The following is a 12190-nucleotide window of genomic DNA, read 5'->3' as shown; positions in this document are numbered from 1 at the left end:
CATGCAGTTTTAAAATAGAACAGTAAAAAGAGATTTAAACAAATTACTGACGATATTAGACACTGATAGGGTTTCAGAGAGAGGCTTCCCTTTCTAGCTATGCTTGCTTGACCACAAAATTAACCAGATCATCTTTTGTGGCAAGGTTTGCCACCCTTTCAACCTGTAAAAACAAGTATGAAATCAAGGAGCTTATTGTGAACAATGGAAGAGTGCACCTTCAGGGGTAAAGTCAAGCTGTTGGGAGGTTACAGTGCCTGCTGTGGCTGCAGAGACCAATACAGGAGTGACATGTTTTGTTGCAGCTGGGTCAAATGGTTTCGCTGTTACAGATGCACCGTGGTGTTTCTTCTCTCTGCTCTCCTCTCAGCAGTCATTCCTCCGCTGGTCACTGCTGTGGGTACATGCCCTGTCTGTCTGTCTGTCTCCAGGCCCTGTGATCATCTGTGAACAAATAATACCACATTATTTTAGATTATTAAATATAGAGAGAGAGTACAGGGCACAATTGTTGAGCAGTAATCATAGCTCCTAGTTAGGGAATTGGCGTGGGTTTTTTGGTCAGTATAGAGATAGGAAGCAAAATTCCAATATAATTAGACGTCTGTAAAATATATCTCATGGTGCTTTTTGCTGACCTGCACAAGCCTTCCCTGCCACAAAGGTATATTTTTGAAACAGAATGTAATCCTTGAAACAGAATGTAATTCTGAACCTAGTCATGCACCCACACATTTTTCTGCTTGCCCAGCAGAAAACTTTGCCCACAGAGTATTAGGAACATAGGAAGTTGCTGGGCAGAGCAATCATATATGCCAGTTATGCTGGGGGAAGCGGGGGGGGGGGGGGAGAACCAAGAACAAACTTAGTAGGTCTCTAAGGAATTTTTTTATTTTTTTATTTTGTTTTGACTGGCAGACCAACACAGCTACCTACCTGTAACTGAAACAGCTCTTACTGTCAGATAGTTTTCCCTGGTGTTTAGTCAGAATCTCCTTCCTTGTAACTTGAAGCCCTACCCTCCAGAGCAGGAGAAAACAACCTTGCTCCATCTTCCCATTGGCACACACTTATAGAACACCTCCCTGTACCACCACCACATACACTGATGCCTCAGCCTCCCCTCCTGTACACAATCTGTGAGCTCCTCTGGCACAGACCACAATGACCCCAGTGCTCACAAACCCTCAGGCACAACTGCATCTCAGGGTCCGGATCCCCTCATGCCACACAAAGCACTCTTTGGAGTGTGTAACTAACACAGCAGTCACACAGACCCCTTGGCAGGAAGCCTGCAGAGAGGATACCTAGCTCTCCTGGCCAAGGGTCCCAGACCCACATTGCTAAGGAAGATACAGCACTGGGAGCCCTAGCCAGCTCACTGCTAAGGGAATGAGGCTGGGAAGCGAGATACAGGTGAAACTCGAAAAATTAGAATATCATGGAAAGGTTCATTTCTTTCAGTAATTCAACTTAAAAGGTGAAACTAATATATGAGATAGACTCATGACATGCAAAGCCTTTATTTTTTATAGTTGTGATGATTATGGTGTACAGCTGATGAGAACCCCAAATTAACAATTTCAACTTTTGGGTTTTCATCAGCTGTATGCCATAATCAAGGGACGCGGGTGGCGCTGTGGCTTAAATCACAGAGCCTAGGGCTTTCTGCTCAGAAAGTCAGTGGTTCGAATCCCCGCGACGGGGTGAGCTCCCATTGTTCGGTCCCAGCTTCTGCCCACCTAGCAGTTTGAAAGCACATCAAAGTGCAAGTAGGTAAATAGGTTTACCTTCCAGCAGGAAGGTAAATGGCGTCTCTGTGCGCTGCTCTGGTTCACCAGAAGCGGCTTAGTCATGCTGGCCACATGACCCGGAAGCTGTATGCCGGCTCCCTCGGCCAGTAAAGCGAGATGAGTGCCGCAACCCCAGAGTTGTCCGTGACTGGACCTAATGGTCAGGGGTCCCTTTACCTTTACCAGCCCTTTGACTCTCTGCTCCTGCTAGCAATCCACGTAACCCGGGCCGGTGCGTCCATTTAGATGAACTAGGCTGTTGCCTAAGGCGCCAAAATGGAGGGGGTGCTGGCCAGCCTGCCGCCCGGTGGCACTCAGCCAGCAGCAGAGTGGCAGAGGAGCCTGGGGGAGCAGCCCAAAATCAGGCTTCTCTGCAGGGCCGGTGCTAGGGATTGGCGGGGGGGGGGCGGGGCACCAGAAGGTGATCTCGCCTAGGGCGCAAAAAACTCTAGTACCAGCCCTACACATAACCAGTTTCTCCCCTTCTCCCATTTTGTCTCCCCCATAGCTTTTGATCCATACATTCTTTGTTCATGAAGAGCAGCAAATCATATGCTTGTCAGTATCAAAGTTATTGGTGGGTGAGAGTGTGTTGTAGACTGAGTAGAATGCAGCTGCTGCTTCGTTTTGCATATGGAGAGGCTTGTGACAAACGGATTTCCATGAATTCAGAGAATTCATAGAATTGTGGAGTTGGAAGGGACCACAAGGATCATCTAGTCCAGTTCCTCCAATGCAGAAATCTGTTGCCCAAAGTGGGTCTCGAACCCACAACCCTAGGCAGTAAGTCTTTGCCTTGTCCTTCTGTGATAACTTAACTTAGGCCTGAAGTTCTTCTGCAGATGCTAATCATGATTTTATGGTCTTCAGTTCCTTTGCAGCTGAACCTGCAATTTTCACCCCAGGAGAACCTGCAAGAAAGTGTGAGTAACCCATTCATGATGGTGGTCCATTCATTCTGCAGACACCGTTCTTGTTTGGTGAATTGATTTTGTTTAAAAGATTTATATCTTTCCATCACCTAAATTGGGGAGAAGGAACCTATGGCCATTCATAAGAAGCGAGCCACAGGAGTACTTTGCCATGGAAGTCATGGGCCGCACACTGCCTTGTCTCATGGCGCAGGGAGGAGCGAGGCCAAAATTTGATGCCCCCTCCATCATTCGCACAGCCATCCCAAAGCTGGCTAAGTGAAATGCCACGCTTTGGGAAGAAGGCATGAGGCTCTGACAGGGTCCTAGATTCCTCCCATCTCCTTCCCCAAGCTGGGAAAATGCTAAGTAGGCTTTGGGAAGAACCGGGAGGCCTCTGGGACCCTGTCAGAGCTCTCACACCTCCTTCCCAAAGCCCAGCACCTGGCTTGGGGAAGGAGGCACAAGGGCTGGGGCAGGGGAGTCAAATGTCGCTGAGAGCCTCCAAAAAGGGTTTCAAGGGCCGCATGCAGCCCTTTGGTCCCGCACCTTAAACAACCTTGATTTAACCCCTGGACACACAACATGCATACAGATTGGTGCAGAATCATTTGCTTATTTATATCCCTCCTTTTGGGATACAGGTCTTGTGAAGGTGACAAATAACTTTCAGATACATTCTTTAAAGCCACAAAAAATGATACCAACATACCATTAAGTCACCAGGACTCTCCCCACAGGGCAGTTGGTGGCAGATGGCTCTGTGGTTGGGGGAAGTAGTCTACTGGGAACACAGTCCAAGATCCTTTTTGCCTGGCCCCCTTTCTCTGAGACCATCGCCCTGTTCTGTGGCACATCTGATTTATGCCTCAACAGCATTTGGTGTCTTCTTCATGCCTACCAACCTATTTGTCTCTTGTTTCAGTCTCTCCAAAATCTTCAGAATCTGTTCCTGAAAACAGCCAATGAACTAGAAGGTGCAAAGAAAATGGTGCTGATGAGACTTGTGATCTGGAAGAGGCAGCAACAGCTGGCTGGGAATGGAACTCCCTTTGATGAGGACTTGGCTCCACTCCAGAAAAGGTGAGTAGTGCAGGGAGAGCTTACTTAGTGCGTAACTTCATTTGGGGAACTACTATTTTGGCATTGTTGGGAGTTTCTTCCAACTCAGGTTGCAAAGCCAGTCATCTCGTTAGTGCTGATGGCCAGGAAGCTCAAGGTCTAAATGTGCCAATGGCCCTTTGGTGCTCCTTAAACAAACCCCTAAGATATAAAAGGGGCAAAGCAATCTCCCTTGTTGGGCCAGTCTGTGTCCAGACGAGCCTGGTATGTAGTTGTTGTGTTCTAAATTATTTTTACACCATATGCAGGACTGTGTATGCCCTGTGGCTAGAGCAAAGCAGTCACAAGTGCTAGGAACTTAACATGTGTGAGCCTTAAAAGAAAAGTTCTGACACTCTAGAGCAGGGGTGGGCAACCTAAGGCCCGTGGGCCAGATGCGGCCCAATCGGCTGAAAAAGCTTGCTGACCCCTGCTCTAGAGGCTGAATTTCTCACCTAGTACCACGCTGCACACTCCCACAAAATTGCAGCATCACATGCAGCCCTGCCTAAACATTGCAACTATACCGGTACATATAGCCAGAAAAGCCCTTATCTGGACCCTTGCTGATCAACTTGGATGTTTCTCTAACCCAGGAATGGGGAACCTGGGGTCCCAAGAACTAAATTCAGCCCTCCAGGCCTCTCTGTCTGGCTTCTGGAATTTGCCTCAGGTCACTCCCAAATCTCATCCAGCCACATTCCTCACTGGGCCTCCTTTGCCCCTCAGATATCTTTGCCTGGTTGGAATGTGCCCTTGAACTCCAATCATGCTTCTTACTCGTCTGACGAGGGGTGTGCAAGTGTACGTAGAAAACTAACCCACTGTACAAAGTTAAAATTCATTGCTCCGCCCACTTTTGTCTCTGGTCCTTCCCATGACCGACGTGTGGCCCCCAGAAGGGAATGTTGCCCTCAACCTGTGACTACCCCTGCTTTAACCTTTTGATAGAGTTAAAGGCAGGAACACTGTTGCCAGTTGGTGTGACCTTTTTGTCCAGTCTGTTTGGATCTTAAAGCTTGTGTAATCTTGGAGTTGTTGTGGGATTTTGGTTGGTGGCAAGGGAAATTAACCCTCCCCTGGTGTGTTTACTGGCAGATTTGAAAGCCTGGTGGACATGTGCTTCCAGCTCCGCCTGCAGTTGGTAGCCTCTGAAATTGAGCTGAGCTCTGAGCTTCAGGAACGTCTGGATAATATATTTAGTGCCCTCGTCAAAAGGTAAGGAGAATCCCTGCCAGAAGCACCGAGGTCATGGACCTGAAGAGAACCGGAAGGCCACTGAGAGCAGTTGCTTCCCCCCTACCCACATACCCACACCTCAAAGACTGGCTTTCCCCTTACCAATTCCCAACAGGTTAAACAATACAGTATATGGTCACATCCACGCAATACATTTAAAGCACAAGGCTGCCCTCAAAGAATCCTGGGAATTCTGGTTTGTTAAGGTGCTGGGAATTGTAGCTCTGTGAGAGTTAAAACTACAGTCCCCAAGATTCACAGAAGTATGATTTCCAGAGTGGTTTAACAACCAGTCCCTCTTTACAGGGAACTCTAGGAATTGTAACTTTACAACACCTCACAGCACCCTTAATAAACTACAGCTCCCAGAATTCTTTGGGTGAAGCCCTGACCATCTAAAATGCTGTCATAGCGTTTTAGGTGTGTGATGTGAATGTGGCATCAATGTAAATGTGGAATAACTGTTGCTGCTTTCTGGAGACTGGGACAGGACTCTTGAGATAAGTCCTTTCAGCCTTGAGATCTGTGCTTCCACCATTTTCTCCTCATTCCTCTTCCCCATCGCTGCCATTTAAACGCTACCCTTGGGTCTCCATACATTAGCCAGCAGGATTTAGTTTTAAGGAAGGGCTGCTTTGCGGGGGTGGAGGTGGAGAGTTGCAGGCCACTCACACCAAGGTAGGCTACTGGCAAGTCCATTGCCACAGCCATGACATTCCTCCATAAATCACTCTTGTCTCTGTGCTGACAACTGGGGAAAGAGAGATTGGTCCTACTCTAGGGGCTAGTTTTGTCCCTGGAGCCTTCAGTTGCTGATTCTTCCTTTAGCTCCTTGTTTTCTGTCCATCATACTGGCTGGGGAGCAGGGAGGATGATGCGGCTGACTGCAGCAGGGCTACTAGCCAATCCTCCCCACTGCTCCCTGGCTCTCTGATCACTGCTTGTGTCTCCCCTTCAGCTCATTCCTGGTGGACAAACAGCCCCTCCAAGTTCTGAAGACCCAAACCAAATTTCAAGCCACCACACGCTTCCTGCTGGGCCCGCAGCTGCTCAAGTCTCCACACTCCTTCACGGTCACCGCTGACATTGTGACAGAGAAACAGGCCCGGGAGCTAGCTACTAGCCACCTTGAGACTGTCCTCAGGTGAGCGGAACCCTTGCACCTGAACATGCCACTCTCCCTGTTGCTTTATTTCTCGGTTTTAGCAATGTTTTGAGGTTTTGAATACTAGGCGTAGCAAAGAAGTCTGATTGCCTCTCCCCCCTTTGAACAAATGTCTTTCCCAAGGTGAATCTGACATATTCTACAGCAGAGATAGAAGACGAGAGACATGGTGAGCCATTCTAGGGGAGGCATTTCAGTTAAAACAATTCTGCCCCGACCACCCCCCCCCCCGACTTACTCCATTCTGCCTGACATATTCCGAAGTCCTATTTCTGAGCATCAGTGGGGAGAACCCTCTGCATTAGGGTCAGGAAATATTTGCAAAACCTCTCCCATAGCTCCTAAAGGACTTCTAGGGAGAGAGTTCACTGAGCAGGCTTATTTATTGTGCCGCTTCCACATTGCAGGGGCCCTTCACTACAGAGAGTTCCTGAAGGGTAGCAAGTACTATTTTATGCTCTTCCTGACCTTGCCATCCACATACGGTAGGGACAGGGAACCAGGTGTTGTTGGGATTCTGTCAGTCTCAGTCAGAATGTCAAGGGTCAGGAATTAGGGGGATTGTGGCCCAGCAACAGCTGGAAGGCCCACAGGTTCCCTGCTCTTGACATAAGTGGAGGCGCTGGTTTGATGCCTCTGTTTTTGGATGCAAAGTGACCCGATCCATACCTCCTGGGCTAATGTGCAGATTGGAAGGTAATTATCCATCTTTTTTTCTCTTTAGATAACTAAATTCTGCTCAGCGTAGACCCATTGAAATTAATGGTGTTAGTTTTGTGCAGTAATTCCAATGGGTCTACTCAGAGCAGGACTAGCACCAATAAAACTCTGTGTTATTTGTGTGAAATGTTTCTTTTTTAAGGCTGATCATGGCTGCTAAATTGTTGGGGTGTTTGTGTGGGGTGGCCCCACCCACGAGGGAATGCCACTTGTGGACTAAAAACTGTTCCCCACCCTTGATTTGAATGATAATTGCAAGTGAGGACCGGGGACAATTTGCAGAAGATGAAGAGTATGGGGCAAGTAATGGAGTGCATCTGATACCCGCCCCCCCTGGCCCCATTCTAGGTGTTGGAAGGATATTGGAAACTTCCTAGCCAGCCAGCCACATCCAGAGAAGTTTTGCAATTGTTCTTTAAATACATGTATTTATTTTTATTCTAAGGTGAAGCATAAATGCATATGTATATAGAGCCATACATCTCTCTAAGCCCCCCCACCCTCTCTTTTTTGATGTGCAGGGCCAGGACCACCCAAGCAAGGCAACTGCCTCTGGCGGCAGATGTTGTGGCGGAAACAATAGCAGCAAATAACTGGCTGTTCCTCCTAAGCCGCCATTTGCAGAGAGCTGTATTTGCAGCATGGCTTGTCTTTGTCCTTCCCTAAACTAGCCTGCTGCCCTCAGGCGCAGCAGAGAACACTATCCTGCCATTGGTGTTAAAGTAAGAGTCAGCTGTCAGTCCAGTCAGTACCATATGGAATGAGAGGAGACAAATCTTTTCCTTTCCCGCAGGCAGCAAATTGTCTTGGGCCTGCCCCGTGCATTTGCCCCTCCAGAAATTTGTTCACAGTGCTGTTCAGTGGATGCAGTACATTTCACCTCTACAGGAACAGAGCTAACATCTTCTGCTATTTAAATTTTTAAGAAAAACAATTTTTAAAAAGAAAAAGGATAGCCATTTTACAGAAAGCAAAGCTCTCGTTCACCTTTGTTACATGTGTTGGTCTGATTTCAAGATCAGATTGTGGTTTCATGGAAGTCACTCTGGAAATGTTGTTTTTCACCTGATATACCCACAATTATTAACCCCTGGCTCAGAATGGAAGTACATACTCATGTGCACTCTCTCTCTTTCTTTCGGTTTCAGTGAAAACACTGGAGAAATTCAGAACAACACAGCACCCCTGGAGACAAATGCAACAAGCAGTGCCTGCTGTGCTCTCTTTAAGAATATGGTAACTACAGCAGCGGAGAGAGTGTGTGTATGCACACACTTGAATGCTTGCTGTGGGAGGAGGAGAAACCACCCATGACGTTCGACCCCCCCAAGCCTCCCTCTCAAGTTGGTGCTTCTCCCCTAGGTTGTATGTTTGGGAGAAAGCTGCTTTGAGGCTTTATACCTGACTGGATAATTTTGTTTGTACAGTCGTACCTTGGAAGTCGAACAGAATCTGTTCCGGAAGTCCATTCGACTTCCAAAACATTCAAAAACCCAATTGCGGCTTCTGATTGGCTGCAGGAAGCTCCGCAGAAGCCCCGTTGGACATTTGGGTTCCAAAAGAATGTTCGCAAACCAGAACAATCACTTCTGGGTTTGCGGCATTCGGGAGCCAAAACTTCCGAGTTCCAGGGCGTTCGACAACCAAAGTACAACTGTATGTTATACATACCCTACTTTCCTTCAGAAACCATAAATTGGCGTATGAAGATTATCTCTAAAGCAGTCTTCCATGCAGGCCATGAGCAGACTGCATCACACACACACAGTATTAGAAATGTCACAGCATTGTGTGCCTTCAAACCATTATCCAGGATTGCATAGCTTTGGGCGGGGGTCCGGAACCTGCGGCTCTCCAACTCCCATCAGCCCCAGCCAGAATGGCCAACAGTCAGGGATGGTGGGAGTGTAATCTGACAACATCTGGAGCAGGGGTCAGCAACCTTTTTCAGCCGTGGGCTGGTCCCCCGTCCTTCAGACCATGTGGTGGGCAGCACTATATTTTGAAAAAAACAAATGAACAAATTCCTATGCCCCACAAATAACCCAAAGATGCATTTTAAATAAAAGGACACATTCTACTCATGTAAAAACACCAGGCAGGCCCCACAAATAACCCAGAGATGAATTTTAAATAAAAGGACACATTCTACTCATGTAAAAACACGCTGATTCCCGGACCGTCCGCGGGCTGGATTGAGAAGGTGATTGGGCCGCATCCAGCCCCTGGGCCTTAGGTTGCCTACCCCTGATCTAGAGAGCCACAGGTCCATGCTCTAAGGCTTAGAACCTGGTATATGCAGCAGATACCTGCAGCGGGATGGGATGGCGAAGTTATGAGATGATAGGAATAGGCTATTCCATTTCAGATTGCAGGGGAAGAATATTCTTCCACTAAATTTTTTTAAAATACTTGCTTCAAGAATAAAATTGGCACAGCAGGGAGAAAAGTTCTAGCTAAATCCTCGCCATTCTGTGCTAGTTTTCTGCTTATAAGGAGTATTTAAAAAGAAGAAGAGCAGCTTCCTACATTCTGAAGTAATCTTCCATGTCAGAACACTACTTCCCCATTTTGTCCTTGTTCTTCTGTGTGTTTATTTATTTATTTTTAAAATGGAATTTATTAAGATTTTCAAAATAAGAACATTCAAAATACACATACAAGATACAACTACACAACAACTACAAAACAATACAAAAATACAATACAGAAATACATCTAACTAAACAAAAACAAAAAAACAAACTTTCATCAAAATATTCTAAACTTATTCAAATCTTATTTGGTGGACTTCCTCACACCCTCTCTTCTGCGTTCATTTCAAATATACTGTAGTAACTTTGTAACAACTTTCAAATCTTCTTTAAAACTTATCTAACTCATTATCTATATCTCCTAATCATAAACTTATTTTAAATTCTTCTGTGTGTTTAGATGTAGCCATAGACATAGACACTAGTCTCTGAATTTGGACTCTGTGAACAACTGGGCCACTGTAGCTCCATGATTCAAGATGGCTGTTGGATCAGAAACAGATAAAAAGGAGGCTGAAGTATGGAGTAGAATTTTCCCAAGCAAGCAGTAGCTGAAGTTGTTACTTTGTCACCACAACTTTTTTTTTTTTTGTCCCCACAACTTTTGTGACATTTTCTAGGTTAGCCAGGTGTGATTTTTGCCTTTCTCTTCCTTCAGCTCCTAAAGAAGATCAAGCGCTGTGACCGCAAGAGCACCGAGTCTGTGACCGAAGAGAAATGCGCTATCCTCTTCAGTGCCACTGTTAGCCTTGGTCCCAACAAAACCATCTTCCGCTTGCAGGTAACAGCCCTATTGCTTAGGTTTATCTCATTATTTGGCTTGCAGATTGTGTCCTGTTGGGGATTTTGTTGCTGGAAGGGCACAAATGGATTCCACAGAGGCTCCTGGGATGACCCACTTCCTAAATCAGAACAGGCTGTTCTGCATGGTAGACATGAAGCCCCAATCCCACCCAACCAAGGTGGCCTTGGTGGAAATGTTGAAATCCCCCAAAACTACAGCCCACCTCCAAGCCTGCCCAGTTGCCTCAGGCAGATATGGAAAGAAAGGTTAGGGGTGACCCTACACATCTTGGCTGCTCCCCCTCCAGCTGTGGATGATAGGAGCCGTTACCATCTCAGTCATCCCCTCAGGGAAAAGATCTCTCCACCGCCTCAGAACCAGATCATGGAACGAGCTCTGAAGACTCCCAGGAAGCACACCGCTTGTCCTGTCCTGAGCTTGCCACCCACAGCCACTACCTGGAATGAGTGGGGCACTGTGGCCTCCTCTCCGCCCCCCCCATGCCATCTTCAGTGTGCCAGGGCTTCCCCAGGCTGCCTCCAGTCTGGTGGTGTGGGGAGGGCCACCATTTTCTGTTTTGCCTCAAGTGGCAAAATGTCTTGGGCCAGCCCTGTATGGGAGGCAATTTCAGATGAGCTGAGGGAGCTGTGGGCAGGAATAGTTTTCTTGAAAATCTTGTAAATAAATCTGTAATGAGCCCCACATCTGAATTATACTACTAGATAGCCCAGTTTCAGGTATGTGGGAAAGGAAAAGAGCTACTCCTTTTCCTCCTCCCTCCTGAAGCCAACTCTATATCACACACACACCTCCTTTTCCACTTAAACAGGAGCACTCCTGTTAGGGACTTGGGGATACAGTGCAACATTTTGTTACAGGTCACCACTTTTGGTTTCTAGAACTGGAAATTCTTTGTTTTCAGCAGTGAATTTAGAGAAGGCTGTAACTCAAGGGAAGGGCTGTGGCTCAGTGGTAGCGCATTGCTTTGCATGCAGAAGGTTCCAGGCTCCGTCCCCATCATCTCCAGGTAGGGGTGGGAGAACTCCCTGCCTGAGACCCTAGAGAGCCACTGCCAGTCAGTCCACTGGGCAAGATGGACCAATGGTCTTGAGTCTGTCCAAGGCAGCTTCTTGTGCCCCTATGAGAGATATGAGGGGCAGGGAGAGGGGGCTCTGGCTGTAAAGAAAGCAACCCCCTGCTAAAGTGTGCTTCCTCTTTCCACTTGTGTTCCAGGCCCTGTCGCTTCCTATTGTGGTGATCGTCCATGGCAACCAGGAGAACAATGCCAAAGCCACCATCTTGTGGGACAATGCCTTTGCTGCTACTGTAAGTGATGGATGTAAGCTGACATATAAAGCTGTCCGTGTCCCCAAGGTGTAGAAGCACTTGTTGGGGGCGGAATTAAAGAGTACGGTGTGACATCAAGTGAAATGGATAGTCTAGCTGGTAGAGCGTGAGACTCAATCTCAGGATTGTGGGTTTGAGCCCCGGTTTGGACAGAGATATCCCTGCATTTCAGGGGGTTGGACTAGATTAGGGTTTCCAAAACTTGGGTCTCCTGCTATTTTTTTTACTACAACTCCCATCATCCCTAGGTAGCAGGACCAGTGGTCAGGGATGATGGGAATTGTAGTCCAAAAGCAGATGGAGACGCAAGTTTGGTAAACTCTGCACTATATGAACCTCGTGGTCCTTTCCAACTCTACAATTCTGTGATTCCATTATTAGTTGCACTTGAACAAGGAGATGCCCAACACATGGCTTTTGCAAAGTGAAGAGGTTTGGCAACAGTACAATGTGTTTGTGTTTACAGATGGGAGGGGGCACTAGGCTGAAACCAAAACCAAAGCAAAATGCTTCTCATGTTATGGCAGTGATTTGGGACCCACTGCTGCACTACTCCTGCCCACACTACTGAAGCACAACGAACTTCTTCCACGTGA

General features: G+C 47.2%; 1 protein-coding gene across 1 annotated transcript in view; it reads left to right on the top strand.

Moving 5' to 3' along the window:
* Nucleotides 1-12190, top strand: part of STAT6 (signal transducer and activator of transcription 6) — a 61409-nt gene that overhangs the window by 34088 nt on the left and 15131 nt on the right. The window contains exons 6-12 of the mRNA XM_033137173.1: nt 2664-2716; nt 3630-3787; nt 4904-5023; nt 6003-6188; nt 8078-8165; nt 10122-10244; nt 11481-11573. Coding sequence (XP_032993064.1) covers nt 2664-2716; nt 3630-3787; nt 4904-5023; nt 6003-6188; nt 8078-8165; nt 10122-10244; nt 11481-11573 — 821 coding nt within the window. The remainder of the gene's footprint in view (nt 1-2663; nt 2717-3629; nt 3788-4903; nt 5024-6002; nt 6189-8077; nt 8166-10121; nt 10245-11480; nt 11574-12190) is intronic.

The sequence above is a fragment of the Lacerta agilis genome, chromosome 2 (genome assembly GCF_009819535.1).
Source record: "Lacerta agilis isolate rLacAgi1 chromosome 2, rLacAgi1.pri, whole genome shotgun sequence".
NCBI lineage: Eukaryota > Metazoa > Chordata > Lepidosauria > Squamata > Lacertidae > Lacerta > Lacerta agilis.
Note: the sequence above shows the minus strand (reverse complement) of the source record. Positions and strands in the feature narration are given on the sequence as shown.